Source organism: Capricornis sumatraensis, chromosome 3 (assembly GCF_032405125.1).
Source record: "Capricornis sumatraensis isolate serow.1 chromosome 3, serow.2, whole genome shotgun sequence".
Taxonomy (NCBI): Eukaryota; Metazoa; Chordata; class Mammalia; order Artiodactyla; family Bovidae; genus Capricornis; species Capricornis sumatraensis.
In genome coordinates, this window is record NC_091071.1 from 62,766,275 (window position 1) to 62,789,055 (window position 22,781).

The 22,781-nt window shown below is 42.5% G+C and overlaps 1 protein-coding gene across 4 annotated transcripts in view; it reads left to right on the forward strand.

The window, feature by feature from the left end:
• Positions 1 to 22,781, forward strand: part of TTN (titin) — a 272,102-nt gene that overhangs the window by 240,348 nt on the left and 8,973 nt on the right. For all 4 annotated transcript variants that reach the window (XM_068969318.1, XM_068969319.1, XM_068969320.1 and 1 more), the window contains 31 exons: positions 175 to 471; positions 581 to 1,168; positions 1,261 to 1,563; positions 1,676 to 1,972; positions 3,323 to 3,610; positions 3,723 to 4,022; positions 4,716 to 5,018; positions 5,108 to 5,413; positions 5,523 to 7,289; positions 7,600 to 7,893; positions 8,564 to 8,851; positions 8,971 to 9,270; positions 9,366 to 11,432; positions 11,556 to 11,858; positions 11,956 to 12,261; positions 12,360 to 12,650; positions 12,746 to 13,042; positions 13,183 to 13,488; positions 14,764 to 15,069; positions 15,156 to 15,437; positions 15,623 to 16,216; positions 16,340 to 16,627; positions 16,729 to 17,028; positions 17,502 to 17,804; positions 18,366 to 18,668; positions 18,770 to 19,354; positions 19,483 to 19,788; positions 19,877 to 20,176; positions 20,807 to 21,382; positions 21,494 to 21,799; positions 22,173 to 22,766. In XM_068969318.1, coding sequence (XP_068825419.1) covers positions 175 to 471; positions 581 to 1,168; positions 1,261 to 1,563; positions 1,676 to 1,972; positions 3,323 to 3,610; positions 3,723 to 4,022; positions 4,716 to 5,018; positions 5,108 to 5,413; positions 5,523 to 7,289; positions 7,600 to 7,893; positions 8,564 to 8,851; positions 8,971 to 9,270; positions 9,366 to 11,432; positions 11,556 to 11,858; positions 11,956 to 12,261; positions 12,360 to 12,650; positions 12,746 to 13,042; positions 13,183 to 13,488; positions 14,764 to 15,069; positions 15,156 to 15,437; positions 15,623 to 16,216; positions 16,340 to 16,627; positions 16,729 to 17,028; positions 17,502 to 17,804; positions 18,366 to 18,668; positions 18,770 to 19,354; positions 19,483 to 19,788; positions 19,877 to 20,176; positions 20,807 to 21,382; positions 21,494 to 21,799; positions 22,173 to 22,766 — 13,944 coding nt within the window. The remainder of the gene's footprint in view (positions 1 to 174; positions 472 to 580; positions 1,169 to 1,260; positions 1,564 to 1,675; positions 1,973 to 3,322; positions 3,611 to 3,722; positions 4,023 to 4,715; positions 5,019 to 5,107; positions 5,414 to 5,522; positions 7,290 to 7,599; positions 7,894 to 8,563; positions 8,852 to 8,970; positions 9,271 to 9,365; positions 11,433 to 11,555; positions 11,859 to 11,955; positions 12,262 to 12,359; positions 12,651 to 12,745; positions 13,043 to 13,182; positions 13,489 to 14,763; positions 15,070 to 15,155; positions 15,438 to 15,622; positions 16,217 to 16,339; positions 16,628 to 16,728; positions 17,029 to 17,501; positions 17,805 to 18,365; positions 18,669 to 18,769; positions 19,355 to 19,482; positions 19,789 to 19,876; positions 20,177 to 20,806; positions 21,383 to 21,493; positions 21,800 to 22,172; positions 22,767 to 22,781) is intronic.

Here is a 22,781-nt window from a genome sequence, read left to right on the forward strand (position 1 = left end):
CCTGGGAAAGTTTTGCTTGACTCAGAAGCTAAACTGATCATATAAAAAGTAAGGGAATCTCAAAGTAATTGTACGCCTTCATTAAAATTTTTTCTTTTGACAAGGCAGGAAGAACACATGTGGGGAAAAATGTTGCAATAATCTTCACTTTCTTCTGATGTTTTACTTTCATAGAAAAGCCAAGCCCGCCTGAAAAACTTGGAGTAACAAGTGTATCCAAAGACAGTGTTTCCCTGGCCTGGTTGAAGCCAGAGCATGACGGTGGAAGCAGAATTGTGCATTATGTCATTGAAGCACTAGAAAAAGGACAGACGACCTGGGTTAGATGTGCGGTGGTAAAGTCAACCCACCATGCTGTTTCTGGTCTGAGGCAGAATTCTGAATACTTTTTCCGGGTGTTTGCTGAAAATCAAGCTGGCCTGAGTGACCCAAGAGAGCTTCTGCTTCCTGTCCTTGTTAAGGAGCAGCTAGGTGTGTTTAATTTTATGTAGAAGCAAAATTTGAAATTATTTGCATTGATTTAAGTCAACTTGCAAAAAACACTCTTTTCACCTTCATCTTCTCTACTCTCACTTTTCAGAACCACCTGAAATTGACATGAAGAATTTCCCAAGCCATACCGTCTACGTTAGAGCTGGTTCAAACCTTAAAGTTGACATTCCGATTTCTGGAAAACCACTGCCCAAAGTGACCTTGTCAAAAGATGGTGTCCCACTGAAAGCAACCATGAGGTTTAATACTGAGATTACTGCTGAAAACCTGACCATCAATCTCAAAGAAAGTGTTGCCGCTGATGCTGGAAGATATGAGATCACAGCTGCCAACTCCAGTGGAACGACCAAAGCTTTCATTAACATCGTGGTACTGGACAGACCTGGTCCCCCAACTGGCCCTGTTGTGATAAGTGATATAACTGAAGACAGTGTGATTCTCAAATGGGAGCCACCTAAGTATGATGGTGGAACTCAGGTTACCAATTACATCGTACTTAAGAGAGAGACAAGTACTGCAGTATGGACGGAAGTGTCTGCAACAGTGGCCAGAACCATGATTAAAGTCATGAAACTGACCACAGGAGAAGAATACCAATTCCGCATCAAGGCAGAAAACCGCTTTGGCATCAGTGATCACATAGATTCAGCTTGTGTGGTTGTCAAGCTACCATACAGTAAGTTGTCAAACTTCTCAAAGATCCCACGGTTCCAAATACAAAAATGTTTGAAATGTCTATATTAACCATGGGATTTCTGTCTTTCATAGCAACACCTGGACCACCATCTACACCATGGGTCACCAATGTCACTCGAGAAAGTATCACCGTGGGCTGGCATGAACCAGTGTCCAATGGAGGCAGTCCAGTTATAGGCTATCACCTGGAGATGAAAGACAGAAACAGTATCTTATGGCAAAAAGCCAACAAAATGCTCATCCGCACAACTCACTTCAAAGTCACAACAATTAGTGCCGGATTAATCTATGAATTCAGGGTGTATGCAGAAAATGCTGCTGGGATTGGGAAACCCAGCCATCCTTCAGAACCAGTCCTAGCCATTGATGCCTGCGGTATGTATTTGTCACAAGAAGGACAGTTCCGACTACTTAGCAATGCAAACCTTCTTTCTGCAAAGTAAAATAATGATCTAAGTGCACTAATCTACTTTCTGTCTTTTCACAGAACCCCCAAGAAACCTCCGTATCACTGACATTTCAAAGAACTCTGTCAACCTTTCATGGCAACAACCCGCTTTTGATGGAGGAAGCAAGATTACAGGCTACATGGTTGAGAGACGAGACCTTCCAGATGGCAGATGGACCAAGGCCAGCTTTACCAACGTTACCGAGACTCACTTCACTGTCTCTGGCTTGACTCAGAATGCCCAGTATGAATTCCGTGTCTTTGCTAGAAATGCCGTCGGGTCCATCAGCAATCCATCCGAGGTTGTAGGCCCCATCACGTGCATTGATTCCTATGGTAAGCATTTTTAGTACTTTGAACCACAGCAGTAATTTAACTCAATATTCTATCTTACTTTTTCTGGTCCTAATCTATAGGATAAGTTTTACCATGTACCTTGTTAGATATTTAGGAGAAATTATGAATTACCTGGGGGTGGTGGGTGGTCTTAGGAAAATTCCATAACACCCCAGGCCTTTTGGCTTAACTGTAAAACATGAGATTTGGACTACAGGATAGCAAAAGGCCTTCCTGATTTCAGTCTTTTATGATTCTTTGATTATATGAATTAGTACTTTCATATTTCTATTTAAAATTTTCAGCATCAATAATTAAAGCGACGGTTGGATGCTCAGAGAATATTCCTCTTAAACAAGTGAAAACTAAACAGAGGTGTTAATGATGATAAATATTAGCAGTAGCTAACATTTGCTGTGTACCTTCCATGAGTTCTCTCCCCTAGTTCCAACAGCCTTAAGATCAGCTCATTTTACAGAAGAGAAAGTGAGGTTTAGAGTGCGTACATAACTTCCCCAACATCAAAGCAGCTTATGAATGATAGAGGGGAAATTCAAACAGACTTCAGAATTCTCTCTACATTGCCATTGTCCGAAATACACATACACATCCCCAAATACACTACTGGAAAATAAGTAGCACATTCAACTCAACAGTAGTTTAAAAACTAAAATTTCATGAGAGTTAGGTACCGAGTGATGCCGTTTCTAAAAATCCCCCATTTCCAAGAGGTATCTCTGTGGTATCGGGGCAGAAGTACCCACTTCCATCTTCATGATGAGACTGCTCGGGCCTCTCTCTATGAACCAGGCTTAGTAGACACTGAGTGAGTATTTGTGAGACTGTGAAGCAAGTCAATTAATTCTGTTTCTCAAAACTTGTAAGCAGCCTGGCACAAAACCAGTCCAGGGGAGTATACAGCTCTGTGCGTAGAGAATTCAGCATTAAGGGTCTGCTGTAAAGTGCCCCCACTTGAATACCAGTGAACTGGGAAGGGAAATAAAAAGAACCAGATCATTGTTCTGTGTCCCATTTCATTACTGGAATAAAACACGTAATAGACTTTACATTTCTTTTTTTTTTTTTTTTTTAGACTTTACATTTCAAAGGCACTTAAATCCCTGTGCAATTAGTGCTGTCACTGGGGTTCAGAGCTTGCTCACCATCTTTCTCCCTCATCTGAGATAGAAGAGTAGCTTATAAGATTAAATATAAAATATAAATGGGATTAGAACTACCGTGGGTACATGTATTATTTAATAAAGGCCAATGAGCTTACTTTGAAGTTGCTGTGATTATTTTCTTCATCCTTGTGATCTTTTAAACATTCATGATCTGTTTTTCTTACAGGTGGACCTGTAATTGATTTGCCTCTAGAATATACAGAAGTTGTCAAATGCAGAGCAGGGACATCTGTGAAGCTCAGAGCTGGCATTTCTGGCAAACCTGAGCCTACAATTGAGTGGTATAAAGATGACAAAGAATTACAAACCAATGCACTGGTCTGTGTCGAAAATACCACTGACCTTGCATCTGTACTCATCAAAGATGCAACTCGCCTTAATAGTGGAACCTATGAATTAAAACTAAGGAATGCCATGGGCTCAGCCTCAGCCACGATTAGACTGCAGATCCTTGGTAGGTGCTGAATGCAGGCCAACATCGTATTTCATTTGCCTAAAATTTAATGATTTTAAAATAGAAACTTTTCTAAATTTATTAATATACCGTTTCGTTCTTTCATTGACAGACAAACCAGGACCTCCAGGTGGACCAATTGAATTTAAGACTGTCACTGCTGAAAAGATAACTCTTCTCTGGCAGCCTCCGGCAGATGATGGTGGTGCAAAAATCACTCACTACATCGTGGAAAAGCGTGAGACAAGCCGCGTTGTGTGGTCTATGGTGTCTGAAAACTTGGAAGAGTGCATCATTAAGACCACCAAAATCATCAAAGGAAATGAATACATCTTCCGGGTTCGCGCTGTGAACAAATATGGAATTGGTGATGCGCTGGAATCTCACCCAGTGATAGCAAGGAATGCATTTGGTGAGATACGATTTCATTAGAAAACTAAAATCAAATACATGAAAATGTATTTACTTACTTATTTTCATTGTATCAAATTCTACCAGGTGATCATTTTATTCCTTGAGTATTAGTTGTAATTGCTTTGAAATAAATGAGACCTTGTTTTAAGTCAAGGCACTAAATAGTATCTCCAACAGCAAGTTTGGTAAATGTTGGCTTAGATTAAGATTATCTTCGAGACTCTTCTACGTCATGCAGCCATTACTAATCCATTTACAAATGTCTGTTTGCTCAGATAGCATCTCATCTCTCAAATTTCTATCATTGCTCACTGAAATGAGTGAAATTCATGAAAATTTAAAAATAAACTGAGATGTCCCTGGTAATCCAGCAGTTAGGACTTGATGCTTTCACTGGCAGAGACTGGGTTCAGTTCGTGGTCAGGAGAACTAAGATCCCACAAGCTGCGTGATGTGACCATAAATAAATTCATAAGTAAACAAATACTATTCTGCTAGCTATTAATAGTTTCCAGAGCTTGATTGACTTATTTTCTTGCTCATCATATCACTTCTCATAATGATCCTTTTCACCAGGTGGAAAATATAATAAATAAGACAAATATCCTTAAGTAGGACTTGAAGACTAAAAAGTAGAATCCATCAGTCATGTTGACTCTTTTAACTCACTTTCCTCTTCCTTTTTAAACAGTCACACCTGGGCCTCCCAGCGTGCCAGAGGTGACAAAGATTAACAAGAATTCGATGACTGTTGTCTGGAGCAGGCCGGTTGCAGATGGTGGCAGTGACATAAGTGGTTATATCCTTGAGAAACGAGACAAGAAGAGTCTTGGATGGTTTAAAGTCCTAAAAGAGACAATCCGTGACACCAGACAGAAAGTGACAGGACTCACGGAACACAGTGACTATCAATACCGAGTTTGTGCTATAAATGCTGCTGGACAGGGTCCATTTTCTGAACCATCTGACTTCTACAAAGCTGCTGATCCTATTGGTAAGTGCAGCCTCTTCACCTGTGTCATCTTTCACGTCGCCCAGTTGTACCCAGTTGCATAATTATGGTATTGTGACTGTCCATTCCAGATCCACCAGGCCCACCGGCTAAGATAAGAATTGCAGATTCAACTAAATCATCCATCACTCTTGGATGGAGTAAACCTGTCTATGATGGGGGCAGTGCTGTTACTGGATATGTTGTTGCCATGAGACAAGGAGAGGAAGAGGAATGGACTGTTGTCTCTACCAAAGGAGAAGTCAGAACTACAGAATATGTGGTATCCAACCTGAGTCCCGGAGTCAATTACTACTTCCAGGTGTCTGCTGTAAACTGTGCCGGACAAGGTGAACCCATAGCAATGACTGAACCCGCACAAGCTAGAGACATACTGGGTACGTACCTACTGATGTGATTAGGCTTTTATTTTAATAGAGTGCCTCCAGGAAATCACTCATTTCCTTGCTTTAAAATTCACTGTATATGTCCATTTTATGTCTACAGAGGAACCAGAGATCGACCTAGACATGGCTTTTAGGACCTCCATTATAGCTAAAGCTGGCGAAGATGTACACGTGTTGATTCCCTTCAAAGGCAGACCTCCACCTACCGTCACATGGAGAAAAGATGAGAAGAATCTTGGCAGTGATGCCCGCTACAGCATTCAAAACACTGACTCATCTTCATTACTCATTATCCCTCAAGTCACTCGCCATGATACAGGCAAATATATTCTCACAATAGAAAATGGTGTTGGTCAACCAAAGTCTTCAACTGTGAGTGTTAAAGTGCTTGACACACCAGCCGCCTGCCAAAAACTACAGATTAAACATGTTTCTCAAGGCACAGTCACTTTGTTCTGGGAACCTCCTCTCATTGACGGAGGATCTCCTATAATTAATTACATCATTGAGAAGAAAGATGCCACCAAGAGAACATGGTCTTCTGTGTCACACAAATGTTCTAGCACGTCCTTTAAAGTAACAGATTTGTCGGAGAAAACTCCGTTCTTCTTCAGAGTTTTTGCAGTAAATGAAATTGGAATTGGGGAACCCTGTGAAACCACAGAGCCTGTGAAGGCTGCCCAAGTGCCAGCACCTATACGCGATCTCTCAGTGAAAGACTCAACAAAGACATCCGTTACGCTGAGCTGGACCAAGCCCGACTTTGATGGTGGCAGTGTAATCACAGATTATATTGTGGAAAGGAAAGGTAAAGGAGAACCATCGTGGTCACATGCTGGAATAAGTAAGACATGTGAAATTGAGGTTGGCCAGCTCAAGGAACTGTCAGAGCTGGAATTCAGAGTGTGTGCCAGAAATGAGAAAGGGCTGAGTGATGATGTCACTATTGGGCCAATTACAGTGAAAGAACTTGTAATTCCACCTGAAGTTAACCTGTCAGAAATCCCTGGGGCACAAGTCGCTGTGAGAATCGGACATAATATGCACCTCGAGTTACCTTATAAAGGAAAACCCAAGCCGTCTATCAGTTGGTTGAAAGATGGCTTGCCACTGAAAGAAAGTGAACACGTTCGTTTGGGTAAAACCGAAAACAAACTTACTTTGAGTATAAAGAATGCGAAGAAGGAGAATGGAGGGAAATACACCATTATTCTCGATAACGCAGTCTGTCGAAACGCATATCCCATTACAGTCGTCACACTTGGCCCGCCATCTAAGCCCAAAGGGCCCATTCGATTCGAGGAAATCAAGGCCAATAGTGTCATCATGTCCTGGGATGTGCCTGATGATGATGGAGGAGGTGAAATTACCTGTTACAGCATTGAGAAGCGAGAAGCTTCACAAACTAATTGGAAGATGGTGTGTTCCAGCGTTGCCCGGACAACATTCAAAGTTCCTAATCTAGTCAAAGATGCCGAATATCAGTTTAGAGTTAGGGCAGAAAACAGATATGGAGTCAGCCAACCACTTGTCTCAAACATCATTTTGGCCAAACACCAGTTCAGGATTCCTGGCCCCCCAGGAAAGCCAGTTACATACAATGTGACTTCTGATGGCATGTCACTCACTTGGGATGCTCCAGTTTACGATGGTGGTTCAGAAGTTACTGGATACCATGTTGAAAAGAAAGAAAGAAACAGCATCCTCTGGCAAAGAATTAATATGTCACCAATATCTGGAAGAGAATATAGAGCTACTGGATTAATGGAAGGCCTGGATTACCAGTTCCGTGTATTCGCTGAAAATTCTGCTGGCCTAAGCTCACCTAGCGACCCAAGCAAATTTACCTTAGCTGTTTCCCCAGTAGGTAAGTGACTGAAGATTATTCCAGTATATTTAATTCAGCAACTAATGTGTTACTAACACTAATTTTCTTCCACATATCACCTTCTCACATATTTTCTTAACACTAGAGTTGGTCAGGTAAAGCAAGGGGAATGATTTTAAATCAGTCTAGTAAAGTAATTTTAAAAATGTTTTTAAAGATTCTGATACCAAAAAATTTCAATTAATGGCTAAAATGAGTTTGGGGGATTTATTCATTTTTCCCCCTTCCATTGAAGATTAAAAGTTGATTACAGAAGTAACGACACCTTTAATTTTCATATAATTTTTAGACCCACCTGGCACTCCTGACTACATTGATGTCACCCGGGAAACCATCACACTGAAATGGAACCCACCACTGCGTGATGGAGGCAGTAAGATAGTGGCCTACAGCATCGAGAAACGGCAAGGGAGCGATCGATGGACCAGATGCAACTTTACTGACGTCAGTGAATGTCAGTACACAGTAACAGGACTCAGTCCTGGGGATCGATATGAGTTCAGAATAATCGCAAGAAATGCTGTTGGAACCATAAGCCCACCATCACAGTCTTCTGGTGTTATCATGACCAGAGATGAAAATGGTAAGCATTTACAACTGATTTCCAGTGTAACTAAGAACATCCACGCTTTTAAATATATATGTTTTTGGTCCCTGGTGTGTAAAATGAGAATAAAACCAATGCTTCATACAGATTACCAAAGGTTGTTAGGTAGATGAATTAGATTTTTCTACCTCTCAGATGAAGAGAAGAAAAAGATGTGATTAGCATCAACTTTTTACTGCATCTATTATTTCATTTCCACATAAATAGCATGCAAATGGGGATGGTTTTTAGCTTTGTAATTTCAGTCATTTATAATAAAGAATAAAGTTCTCAAGAATAACAGTCCATTTCTATTGAAATCACACAAATTCAACAGCACAGATATCTTGCCTGAGTGCAGCTGATGGCGTGGAACAGGAACTCGTTTGAATATGCAGTAGTATTAAGAAGTAGATGACCTACAAATATGTCATTCCTCTTTTTACAAGTGGAAATTCAAGAGTAATAACATGACAAACAAAGGAGATAACAATATGCACATGTTTAACCTTAGAGTCTAAATTCTCAACCGTCAATCATACTCTCAAAATAGCTTTTGGTATAAGGATTACCCTTCCAGGCTTTATGATATGGTGCTAATGAAAAACATGTTTGTTTACGTCTTTATTAAACCGAATTAATGTATATAATTCTATTTATTTTACAGTTGCACCAACTGTAGAGTTTGGCCCTGAGTACTTTGATGGTATCACTATTAAATCTGGAGAGAGCCTTAGAATTAAAGCTTTGGTACAAGGACGACCAGTACCTCGAGTAACCTGGTTCAAAGATGGAGTAGAAATTGAGAAGAAGATGAACATGGAAATAACCGATGTCCTTGGATCCACCAGCCTCTTTGTTAGAGATGCTACTCGGGACCATCGTGGTGTATACAGAGTGGAAGCCAAAAACGCATCCGGCTCCACAAAAGCAGAGATTACAGTGAGAGTACAAGGTAAACTTCTAAAATAGCTTCTTAATCTTACAATGTACAGAACTTGGATTAAAGACAGGCCTAATTGCATTTTAATGGACAAGCAAAAAGAAACTAACTCCAGAATCTTTTTCTTACAGATACACCAGGAAAACCAGTTGGGCCAATAAGATTCACCAATATAACAGGCGAGAAGATGACCCTGTGGTGGGACGCGCCACACAATGACGGCTGTGCCCGCGTATCTCACTACCTGATTGAAAAACGGGAAACCAGCAGACTTGCTTGGGCACTAATTGAGGACAATTGTGAAGGCCTCAGCTATACAGCCACAAAACTAATAACTGGCAATGAATACCAATTCCGTATTTCTGCAGTTAACAAGTTTGGTGTTAGCCGGCCGCTGGATTCCGACCCAGTGGTTGCTCAAATACAGTACAGTAAGTGACCTTTTTTACCAAGAGGCACTATGTCATAAGGTCAGTTTCCAAGCACACACGTCTAATTGGTTTCTTTCTTTGTTTTCACCTCACAGCTATTCCTGATGCCCCTGGCACTCCAGAACCTAGTAATGTAACAGGCAATAGCATTACTCTAACATGGGCCAGGCCAGAATCAGACGGTGGCAGTGAAATTCAACAGTACATCCTTGAAAGGAGAGAAAAGAAGAGCACACGATGGGTGAAAGTGACCAGCAAACGACCCATCTGTGAGACAAGATTCAAAGTCACAGGTCTGACAGAAGGCAACGAGTATGAATTCCACGTCATGGCTGAAAATGCCGCAGGGGTAGGACCTGCAAGCGGCGTCTCACGACTAATCAAATGCAGAGAGCCTGTCAACCCACCAGGCGCGCCTGCTGTGGTCAAAGTGACAGACACATCAAAGACAACTGTGAGCTTAGAATGGTCTAAGCCAGTGTTTGACGGAGGATTGGAGATAATTGGGTATATTATTGAAATGTGCAAAGCTGACCTGGGAGACTGGCACAAGGTGAACGCAGAAGCATGTGTGAAAACAAGATATACAGTCACCGATCTGCAGGCAGGTGAAGAATACAAATTCCGGGTCAGTGCTGTCAATGCTGCTGGAAAAGGAGACAGCTGTGAAGTGACTGGCACCATTAAAGCAGTTGACCGATTATCAGCTCCTGAGTTAGACATCGATGCCAACTTCAAGCAGACTCATGTTGTGAGAGCTGGGGCCAGCATTCGCCTCTTCATTGCCTATCAGGGTAGACCAACTCCGACAGCTGTATGGAGCAAACCGGACTCTAACCTTAGCATTCGGGCTGACATCCACACAACAGATTCCTTCAGCACCCTCACTGTGGAAAAGTGCAACAGAAGCGACGCAGGGAAATATACCCTTACTGTAGAAAACAACAGCGGTAGTAAGTCAATCACATTCACCGTAAAGGTGCTGGACTCTCCAGGACCACCTGGCCCGATTACCTTCAAGGATGTGACCCGGGGCTCTGCTACATTAATGTGGGATGCCCCTCTCCTTGATGGAGGTGCCCGAATTCATCACTACGTGGTAGAGAAACGAGAAGCCAGTCGCCGTAGCTGGCAGGTGGTCAGTGAAAAATGCATTCGTCAGATCCTCAGGGTCAGTGACCTGCTAGAAGGCGTTCCATACTATTTCCGTGTTTCTGCAGAAAATGAGTATGGTGTTGGTGAACCCTATGAAATGCCAGAACCAATGGTAGCCACAGAACAACCTGCTCCTCCTAGGAGACTTGATATTGTTGACACAAGCAAGTCCTCTGTAGTCTTAGCTTGGCTTAAACCTGACCATGATGGAGGCAGCCGAATCACTGGCTACCTGCTTGAAATGAGACAAAAGGGATCTGACTTCTGGGTTGAAGCTGGTCACACCAAACAGATGACTTTCACAGTGGAGCGCCTCGTTGAGAACACTGAATATGAATTCCGTGTGAAGGCCAAGAATGATGCTGGCTACAGTGAACCCAGGGAAGCCTTCTCTTCTGTCATCATCAAGGAGCCTCAGATTGAGCCCACTGCTGACCTCACTGGAATCACCAATCAGCTCATAACCTGCAAAGCAGGAAGCACATTTACCATTGACGTGCCAATCAGTGGTCGTCCCGCCCCCAAGGTAACATGGAAACTTGAAGAAATGAGACTTAAGGAGACAGATCGAGTGAGTATCACAACGACAAAAGACAGAACCACCTTGTCTGTAAAGGACAGCATGAGAGGTGACTCTGGAAGGTACTTCTTGACCCTGGAAAATACAGCTGGTGTTAAAACATTTACCATCACAGTTGTGGTCATCGGAAGGCCAGGTCCCGTAACCGGCCCCATTGAAGTCTCATCTATCTCATCTGAATCATGTGTCCTGTCATGGGCGGAACCTCAAGACAATGGAGGCACTGATATTACCAATTACATTGTTGAAAAGCGGGAATCGGGTACAACAGCTTGGCAGCTTGTCAATTCCAGTGTCAAGCGCACTCAGATTAAAGTCACTCATCTCACAAAGTATATGGAATATTCTTTCCGTGTCAGTTCAGAGAACAGATTTGGTGTCAGCAAGCCTGTAGAGTCAGCACCAATCGTGGCTGAGCATCCATTTGGTAAGAAAATTAAAATCATATTACCAAGTCTCTGTTATTAAATATTTCCCCTGAATGTTATTTATACTCTGTATTTATATTTTGAAACTCTATTTATATTTTGATACCTTTGTTTATATTTAGTCCCACCAAGTGCACCTACCAGACCTGAGGTCTACTATGTGTCTGCCAATGCCATGTCTATTCGCTGGGAAGAACCTTACCATGACGGTGGCAGTAAAGTCATCGGCTACTGGGTTGAAAAGAAAGAACGTAACACCATTCTTTGGGTGAAAGAAAACAAAGTACCGTGCTTAGAGTGCAACTACAAAGTGACCGGTTTGGTAGAAGGACTGGAGTATCAGTTCAGAACATATGCACTCAATGCCGCAGGCGTTAGCAAAGCCAGCGAAGCTTCAAGACCTGTGATGGCTCAAAACCCAGTGGGTAGGTATCAGAATTTAAGGGTACATTTGTTTATCATCATCATCAGTACTAGCAGAATTCAGAGTTGTATTTAACCTCACTTTTGTCTCCCTTCCAGATGCACCAGGAAGACCAGAGGTAACGGATGTCACCCGATCGACAGTGTCACTGATCTGGTCTGCCCCGGTGTATGATGGCGGCAGCAAGGTTGTGGGCTACATCATAGAGCGTAAGCCAGTCAGTGAAGTTGGAGACGGTCGCTGGCTCAAGTGCAACTACACCATTGTATCTGACAACTTCTTCACCGTTACTGCTCTCAGTGAAGGAGACACTTACGAATTCCGTGTGTTGGCCAAGAATGCAGCAGGCGTAATTAGCAAAGGATCAGAATCCACAGGCCCCGTCACTTGCCGAGATGAATACGGTAAAAATAATAATAATAATCCATGTTCTCCTTTTAAATTATCACAGTTTCTGTGACAACAGACTATCATATATTCATTCACATTTTGTCTATGACAGCTCCACCCAGAGCTGAACTGGATGCCAGATTACAGGGTGATCTGGTCACCATCAGAGCAGGCTCGGATCTTGTTCTTGATGCTGCAGTTGGTGGCAAACCTGAACCCAAGATTATCTGGACCAAAGGGGACAAAGAACTAGATATGTGTGAGAAAATCTCTCTGCAGTACACTGGCAAACGCGCAACTGCTGTGATCAAGTTCTGTGACAGAAGTGATAGTGGAAAATACACTTTAACAGTGAAGAATGCCAGTGGGACGAAGGCTGTGTCTGTCCTGGTCAAAGTTCTCGGTAAGAGCGTCAAATGATTTTTGATTTCCATAGCTTTCTCAAATGTGTGCAGAAAGAAGGACCTTCCTCATTGCTCATTCCTACACCTGTTTTAGACTCCCCGGGCCCGTGTGGAAAGCTCACCGTCAGCAGAGTAACTGAGGAGAAGTGCACTTTAGCTTGGAGCCTTCCTCAGGAAGATGGAGGAGCAGAAATCACTCACTACATCGTGGAAAGACGCGAGACAAGCAGGCTCCACTGGGTGATTGTGGAAGCCGAATGCCCCACCCTATCCCATGTGGTTACCAGACTCATCAAGAACAACGAATACATATTCCGAGTGCGGGCAGTAAACAAATATGGCCCTGGTGTACCTGTTGAATCAGAGCCCATTGTTGCCAGAAACTCCTTCAGTGAGTATTAACACTTCAGCAACTCACCAGTGGAAGCGTCATGGGATCAGGGGATGGGGTGGGCAGGGGGCAGACAGTCATAGAAATAGTGATTTTGTGCAATTCTGATCAACCTTTTATTCTCATAAAAATATAAACAGCTATTCCATCACAACCTGGCATACCTGAAGAAGTTGGGGCTGGCAAAGAGCATATCATCATTCAGTGGACGAAACCTGAATCTGATGGTGGCAATGAGATCAGCAACTACTTGGTAGACAAACGTGAGAAGAAGAGCCTGCGCTGGACGCGTGTGAACAAAGACCACGTGGTGTATGATACCAGGCTGAAGGTGACTGGCCTAATGGAAGGTTGTGATTACCAGTTCCGGGTGACTGCAGTAAACGCTGCTGGTAACAGCGAACCCAGCGAAGCTTCCAACTTTATCTCCTGCAGAGAACCATCATGTGAGTTCCGAGACTCATTCATACTCCTAATGCCCATCAAAATCATATTACAAAGAATTGTCCAATATGCAGTTTCCAAGAACTTGTAGAATCTATGACTGGCCTAGAAAGGCATATGCTTGTTAGAAGGACTTTACAGCCTAAGACAGAAAATATTTCAACAAATACTTCTGTTGATAAGTTAGTTAAATTGCTGGAAATCGTTGCAGTTATTTTCTAATCTGTGAAAAAAAAATTTTTTTCCTACTAGCAATATGAAAGGGATGTCTCTTGCAAATCTTCCTAAGGATGGAGGTAATTTTGTTGTAATGATAATAACTACTGAAGAGAAAAAAAAGGACAATGTCTCCTTTAAGAGGCTTAGCAGAACAGAAAGTTTCTACTATCTTAATAAGTACCTAACAAAATAATTGTCACAAGAGCCTCAAAAATAAGTTGGCAAATCCTTATACAAAAAGTTTAAGCCTAAGAACTAAAAGGAATAAATCACTGGGATTGACTCAGGGGAAGTAGAAGATATTTATTCCTGTACTTACTAGAAATGTAGAGGTGACAACAATATTGACCTTGTTGAAAGCTGAGCTCCCAAAGAAAGGTCCTGGGACTTCCCCAGTGATCCAGAAGCTGAAATTCTGTGCTTCCACTGCAGGGGCACAGGTTCACTAAGTTCCTATATACCACTGCTGCTGCTGCTAAGTCGCTTCAGTCATGTCTGATTCTGTGCAACCCCATAGACGGCAGCCCAGCAGGCTCCCCCGTCCCTGGGATTCTCCAGGCAAGAGCACTGGAGTGGGTTGCCATTTCCTTCTCCAATGCGTGAAAGTGAAGTCGCTCAGTGGCGTCCAACTCGTAGCGACCCCATGGACTGCAGCCCACCAGGCTCCTCCATCCCTGGGGTTTTCTAGGCAAGAGTACTGGAGTGGCTTGCCATTGCCTTCTCTGCCTATATGCCACTGGGCACAGCCAAAAAGAGAAAAAAAAAAAGTCCCTGAGAATGAGTACTGTAAGCAATGAACTTAGTAGGACACAGTGTATCTAGCCAAGGTGGCCAGGGAGAAACATCTGCCTTTCTAAAGAAGTTTTTAACTCTTAAAATAATAAAAATAGTAACTCCAGAACACACAGTGCCATCTTGTAATATCAGAAAACCTTAGTTACAAAGAGCATCTCAGTGAGTGTAGACAAAGAACAGCAATCAATGCCTGAGTGAATCTTACAAATCAAAAATACAAATCTCAGAGCTTCCTTATGTGTATAATATCCTTCTTTCCACAGATACCCCTGGACCACCTTCTGCTCCACGCGTTGTAGATACCACCAAGCACAGCATCAGTTTAGCCTGGACCAAGCCCATGTATGATGGTGGCACTGACATCATAGGATATGTTCTTGAAATGCAAGAGAAGGACACTGATCAGTGGTACCGAGTGCATACCAAAGCCACAATAAGAAACAACGAATTCACTGTGACAGACCTTAAAATGGGCCAGAAATACTCCTTCAGAGTTGCTGCTGTGAACGTGAAGGGCATGAGCGAATACAGCGAGTCAACTGCAGAAATTGAGCCTGTGGAAAGACTGGGTATTTATAATTGAAGGTTTTAGGTGAATTATTTTTCTTATCACACTTGTTCATAAATTAATTAAGCTTTGACATTTACTTTCCAGAAATACCAGATCTGGAGCTTGCAGATGACTTGAAGAAGACCGTGACCATCAGAGCTGGGGCCTCACTACGGCTGATGGTGTCTGTATCTGGAAGACCACCACCCGTCATCACATGGACCAAAAAGGGCATTGACCTTGCAAGTCGGGCGATCATCGACAACACTGAGAGTTACTCTCTGCTTATTGTGGACAAAGTTAACCGGTACGATGCTGGAAAATACACCATTGAAGCTGAAAACCAATCTGGCAAGAAATCAGCAACCGTCCTCGTTAAAGTATACGGTAAGTATTGGTCTTAATAATATGCAATGAGTAGATTCTTTAGAAACAAACACCTTGACCTCTGATTGATCACCTCTCTAGAAGGAACTATGTTAAGTATATTTTCCTAACCCCTTCCCCACAGAATCTATCAACTAATCTGTCAAATAAGAAGTATGGATCCTTCATTCTCTCTGTTTTTTTAGATACTCCTGGCCCCTGTCCTTCAGTGAGAGTTAAGGAAGTATCAAGAGATTCTGTGACCATCACTTGGGAAGTTCCCACAATTGATGGTGGAGCGCCTGTCAACAATTATATTATTGAAAAGCGTGAAGCTGCCATGAGAGCATTCAAAACAGTAACTACCAAATGCAGCAAGACACTCTACAGGATTTCTGGACTTATAGAAGGAACCATGTACTATTTCAGGGTGTTGCCAGAAAATATTTATGGCATTGGAGAGCCTTGTGAAACATCTGATGCAGTTCTGGTCTCAGAAGTGCCTTTGGTGCCTACGAAGCTAGAAGTGGTCGATGTCACCAAATCCACTGTTTCCCTTGCCTGGGAGAAACCACTCTATGACGGTGGGAGCCGACTCACTGGCTATGTTCTCGAGGCCTGCAAAGCTGGCACTGAGAGATGGATGAAGGTTGTCACCTTAAAACCCACAGTCCTAGAGCACACTGTTATTTCCTTAAATGAAGGTGAACAGTACTTATTTAGAGTAAGGGCACAAAACGAGAAAGGTGTGTCAGAACCAAGAGAGATCGTCACAGCCGTGACTGTAAAAGACCTCAGAGGTATGTACCAAAACACCAAGATAACAATAATAGTAAAGCAAAATGAAGGAAACATTCAGAATTCATGACATCCTGTCATTAGAAATTATACTTAAGAATAAATGCCTACTTTCTTTCTCATAGTGTTGCCAACAATTGATCTTTCTACAATGCCTCAAAAGACCATCCATGTCCCAGCTGGCAAACCAGTAGAGCTGGTGATACCAATCGCTGGTCGCCCACCTCCTGCTGCTTCCTGGTTCTTCGCTGGTTCTAAACTAAGAGAATCAGAGCGTGTCACAGTTGAAACTCATACTAAGGTAGCTAAATTAACCATCCGGGAAACCACTATCAAAGATACTGGAGACTACGTACTTGAACTGAAGAATGTAACTGGAACTACGTCAGAGACCATTAAAGTCATCATTCTCGGTAGGGACATGGGAAAAGGCACAAGCAAATTGTTGATGCTCAGTCACCCAATTTTGATTTGAAGTGAAAATTAATATCTGGAATTTGCTTTTCTTTTGTAGACAAGCCCGGTCCACCATCTGGGCCTATCAAGGTTGATGAAATTGATGCTACTTCAGTGACCATTTCCTGGGAACCACCCGAACTGGACGGTGGCGCTCCGCTGAGTGGCTATGTAGTAGAACAACGTGATGCCCACCGCCCTGGATGGCTGCCTGTGTCTGAGTCAGTGACCAGATCAACATTCAAGTTTACCAGACTCATCGAAGGAAACGAGTATGTGTTCCGGGTGGCTGCGACCAACCGCTTTGGGATTGGATCCTACTTGCAGTCTGAAGTCATAGAATGTCGCAGCAGCATCAGTAAGTCCTGGGCCCTTCTGCCATTCTCCTCACCTCTAAATGTTAACAAGAAGGAATTTGTTTTTAATATGCCCTTATGTAAGTAAAAAGAGGTCCAAAATTAATCCCAGGGTCATTCTAAGGTTTCTATACCTCCTTTTCTTGGAGGGGTTTTCAACATGGTTAAGGTTTTTGTTTTGTTTTTTTTTTATGAAAGAAAGAGAGGAGGGAGTTAGGAAAGGATGGATAGAAGGAGAGGAAGGAGGGAGGGAAGACTGGCTGTTACAGTGAGGAAAAAATACAGAATACACATTTAAAATGTTTATGAAGTTGAAGAAAATGAGGAACAGCAAGAAAGGTACAAAAATGAAAACATTAGAAAAATAGTCATAAGAGTCTTACATACCTTTTTAAAATGGTATATCCGAGACACACAATGTATGAGTCTAATTTATTCATGGTGCCATGGTGTGTTTACCTCCGTCTTGCTGCAGACATTCCTGGACCTCCAGAAACATTACAGATATTTGATGTTTCCCGTGAGGGCATGACACTTACTTGGTACCCACCAGAAGATGACGGTGGCTCCCAAGTGACTGGATACATCGTGGAACGCAAAGAAGTGAGAGCAGATCGGTGGGTCCGTGTAAATAAAGTACCAGTGACAATGACACGATACCGTTCCACTGGCCTTATTGAAGGCTTAGAATATGAACACCGTGTCACAGCCATTAATGTGAGAGGAACTGGAAAACCAAGCCGTCCTTCCAAACCCACCGTTGCCATGGATCCAATTGGTAAATACCTTCTGTATAAAAGTTCATTGAGATATAATTTAATATAGTAATTTTCACCTTCCTGAAATGTAGAATTCTGTGAGTTTGGGGAAATGTATGGTTGTATAACCACCACCACAATCAAATTATAGAATATTTCCATCAGCCCAAAAAGTTCATTTGTGTCCTTTGTCATCAATCCTCTCCCCACTCCCAACTCTTAGCAGCGTTGGAGAAGTAACTTCTTATATTCTTCTCTTGAATCTACTTCTCCCTCTTTAAAATAGAACTCATGATATCACAGTTACAGTTTTTAAGCAAGTTAGTATTTCTCAAAGCAGTTTAAAGACTGATGTTAAATGGAAGATAGTATTAGTGATCATAAAGCACATAGAAGACAGAGGAAAAAGCAAGAGTTTTAAGTAGTTTTAACTGATAAAATGAATTAAATATTTACAAAATGAAAAATAGCCTAATGTTATATTCCATGTCTCCACAATTCACTGAAATCATTAGGCTTTTAGCATCTGATTTTCAACTTTGCAGAAACTTAACAAGTATGTTGTTGTTCTCATTTTCCAGCTCCTCCAGGAAAGCCACAAAACCCAAGAGTTACTGACACAACAAGGACATCGGTCTCCCTGGCCTGGAGCGTGCCAGAAGATGAAGGAGGATCTAAAGTCACAGGCTACTTGATCGAAATGCAAAAAGTCGATCAACATGAATGGACCAAATGCAACACCACCCCAACCAAAATTCGGGAGTATACTCTCACACACCTACCTCAGGGTGCCGAATACAGATTCCGTGTCCTAGCCTGTAACGCTGGTGGACCTGGGGAGCCTGCTGAGGTACCAGGAACAGTCAAAGTCACAGAAATGCTTGGTAAGAGATGGGATCACTTACTTTTTGCTATATTTGCCTTTAGACTTATTTCCTATGCCTGTGTCCCAAAATGCTAATCGTAACCTCACCTTTCTCCCCAGAATATCCTGACTGTGAACTTGATGAAAGATACCAGGAAGGTATCTTAGTAAGACAAGGTGGAGTCATCAGACTTACCATACCAATCAAAGGAAAACCATTCCCAATATGTAAATGGACCAAGGAAGGCCAAGACGTTAGTAAGCGTGCCATGATTGCAACCTCTGAAACTCACACTGAGCTTGTAATCAAAGAAGCAGACAGGGATGACTCTGGCACTTATGACCTGGTTCTGGAAAACAAATGTGGCAAGAAGGCTGTCTACATCAAGGTCAGGGTGATAGGAAATCCCAACACTCCAGAAGGGCCACTTGAATATGACGACATACAAGCTCGCTCTGTGAGGGTCAGCTGGAGACCCCCTGCCGATGACGGTGGTGCTGACATCTTGGGGTACATCCTGGAGAGACGCGAAGTGCCTAAATCCGCCTGGTACACCATTGACTCCAGAGTCCGAGGTACATCTCTGGTGGTAAAAGGCCTCAAAGAAAATGTGGAATACCATTTCCGTGTTTCAGCAGAAAACCAGTTTGGTATAAGCAAACCCTTGAAATCGGAGGAACCCGTCATACCAAAAACACCACTGAGTAAGTGCTCTTCCAACCACAACACTGTAAACTTCCTCTCAGTACTCTTTTGTTTCAAAATGAAAATCACCAGCTTACAAGAGTTGGAACTGTACCCTAACATGTGTGTTTTCCACTTACATTCTTAGACCCTCCCGAGCCTCCAAGCAATCCTCCAGAAATACTCGATGTGACCAAGAGTTCCGTCAGCTTGTCCTGGTCCCGGCCTAAAGATGATGGTGGTTCTCGGGTCACGGGCTATTACATTGAACGCAAGGAGACCTCAACTGACAAGTGGGTCAGACACAACAAGACTCAGATCACCACCACAATGTACACCGTCACCGGGCTCGTTCCTGATGCCGAGTATCAGTTCCGCATCATTGCGCAGAACGACGTTGGCCTAAGCGAGACCAGCCCTGCATCTGAACCAGTTGTTTGCAAAGATCCATTTGGTAAGGAAAGAATTTCTGAAGGGGCTAGAATCAGAGCGTCAAGCCATCTTTGCTCTCTTTCCATTACAACTGTTTTCAAATATTTCAGATAAGCCAAGCCAACCTGGAGAACTCGAGATTCTTTCAATATCCAAAGACAGCGTCACTCTGCAGTGGGAGAAACCCGAATGCGATGGTGGCAAAGAAATCCTTGGATACTGGGTTGAATACAGACAATCTGGAGACAGTGCCTGGAAGAAGAGCAGTAAGGACCGCATCAAAGACAGGCAGTTCACAATAGGAGGTTTGCTGGAAGCTACGGAGTATGAATTCAGGGTTTTCGCTGAGAACGAGACGGGGCTGAGTAGACCTCGAAGAACCGCTATGTCTGTAAAGACCAAACTAACGTGTAAGTAGCCGTTAGTTCTCTGCTTTCATTTACAAACTAAGCAACATGTAAAGGTTAATTCTGCCTCTATACTAGGTAGGTCTCCAGAAAGCTTTATTAGAGAGCAAGTGTTTGGAAAGAAAGAACTCAGTTTGGCATATGTGCACAAAGGGAACAGTTGATACATTCTAGAGGGAGTCATTCCAAGCACAAAGCCTCAGCAGTAAACCGTTAGATGCACTGAACTGAGCACATGCCTAGAGCAATTTCTCTCATGAATACAATGGATTTTAATACTCCTAATAAGACAAAGTGTCAACAAGTGTACCCCCTTGACTGAACCTAAGTTAAGGGCAAAGATACAAGGGTTTATAAAGAACTCACATTTCCCCCAAACCCCATACATAGTTAATGCCTCCCAATCATAAAAAAGTCACTCTACATAATAATATGATATTCTCATTGAATCTCTACTTTCCAGATGATCCTCCAATCACTGTGAAGACTTAAGAATTAGACTCATGTAAATCATGGTGTCTAATAAGAGTATCAATCAGTACGATGAATTCATTCCTGATACACAAGGACAGTGGATTACAGATCCAGTAGTGACAATAATGCACTAATATTATGCACTTTCATACCCTTTAGCTGGAGAAGCCCCAGGAGTACGCAAAGAAATGAAGGATGTTACCACCAAACTGGGCGAAGCTGCTCAACTCTCATGCCAGATTGTCGGAAGGCCTCTGCCTGACATTAAGTGGTTCCGATTTGGTAAGGAGCTCGTACAAAGCCGCAAGTACAAAATGTCTTCAGATGGACGCACACATACTCTAACAGTAATGACGGAGGAACAGGAAGATGAAGGTGTTTATACCTGCGTAGCTACCAACGAGGTTGGAGAAGTAGAATCCAGCAGTAAGCTTCTGCTGCAAGCAACACCACAGTTCCATCCTGGTTACCCGCTGAAAGAGAAGTATTATGGTGCTGTGGGTTCGACGCTTCGACTTCATGTCATGTACATTGGCCGGCCAGTACCTGCCATCACTTGGTTCCATGGCCAGAAACTTTTGCAAAACTCAGAAAACATTACTATAGAAAACACAGAGCACTATACTCATCTTGTCATGAAGAACGTCCAGCGTAAGACTCATGCTGGGAAATACAAAGTTCAGCTCAGCAATGTCCTTGGAACGGTCGATGCCATGCTTGATGTGGAAATACAAGGTATTTTGTTTTCCTTTTCAGTGGTTTTTCTTCTTTAAAAAAAAAAAAAAAAAAGAAAGGTCTTGGGAGGCACACTATAGAGACCACTACAATTGTATTTTCCCCCAACAGATAAACCAGACAAACCTACAGGACCAATTGTGATTGAAGCTCTATTGAAGAACTCTGTGGTGATCAGCTGGAAACCACCTGCAGATGACGGAGGCTCTTGGATCACCAATTATGTGGTGGAGAAATGTGAGGCCAAGGAAGGGGCTGAATGGCAATTGGTGTCTTCAGCCATCTCAGTGACAACCTGTAGAATTGTGAACCTCACAGAAAATGCTGGGTATTACTTCCGGGTTTCGGCTCAGAACATGTTTGGCATAAGTGAACCTCTAGAAGTCTCCTCAGTTGTGATCATTAAGAGTCCATTTGGTGAGTACAACCTCTACAGACAGTCTTCCTATAGCAAAATCCCATCTGTATGTAAAACTTTTTTTTTTTCAACAGAAATGACTTTTGAAAGGAGACAGCAAAGATTCAGCTAAAGTAAAGTGTCTTTTATGTCACTTGAATTTTGCTGATCTAAAAGGGCACATATATACCCTCTCCCCTTCTTCTTTAAAAAGGAACTTTCTATTTTGATAAGTTTCTTAGCATAAAGTAACCAATTTCATTTTTCTGGATTAGCTATCATTAGTAGAACTTTGGGTTCGTAACATTTAATTTATTTTTTTTTTAAATAAGCTCTTCATAAAGCTGTCTGTTTCACCTGATGAGTCAAATGCTTTTTCTTTGTTTTAAACAGAAAAGCCAGGTGCCCCTGGCAAACCAACTATTACTGCTGTCACAAAAGACTCTTGTGTTGTGGCCTGGAAGCCACCTGCCAGCGATGGAGGTGCAAAGATTAGAAATTACTACCTTGAGAAGCGTGAGAAGAAGCAGAACAAGTGGATTGCTGTGACGACAGATGAAATTCGAGAAACCGTCTTTTCAGTACAAAACCTTATTGAAGGTCTTGAATATGAGTTCCGTGTGAAATGTGAAAACCTAGGTGGGGAGAGCGAATGGAGTGAAATATCAGAACCTGTCACTCCCAAATCTGATGTCCCAATTCAGGCACCACACTTTAAAGAGGAACTGAGAAATCTAAATGTCAGATATCAGAGCAATGCTACTTTGGTCTGCAAAGTGACTGGTCATCCGAAACCAATTGTGAAATGGTACAGACAAGGCAAGGAAATCATCGCAGATGGATTAAAGTACAGGATTCAAGAGTTTAAGGGTGGCTACCACCAGCTCATTATTGCAAGTGTCACAGATGATGACGCCACCGTTTACCAAGTCAGAGCTACCAACCAAGGAGGGTCTGTGTCTGGCACTGCCTCCTTGGACGTAGAAGGTAAAAAACACATCA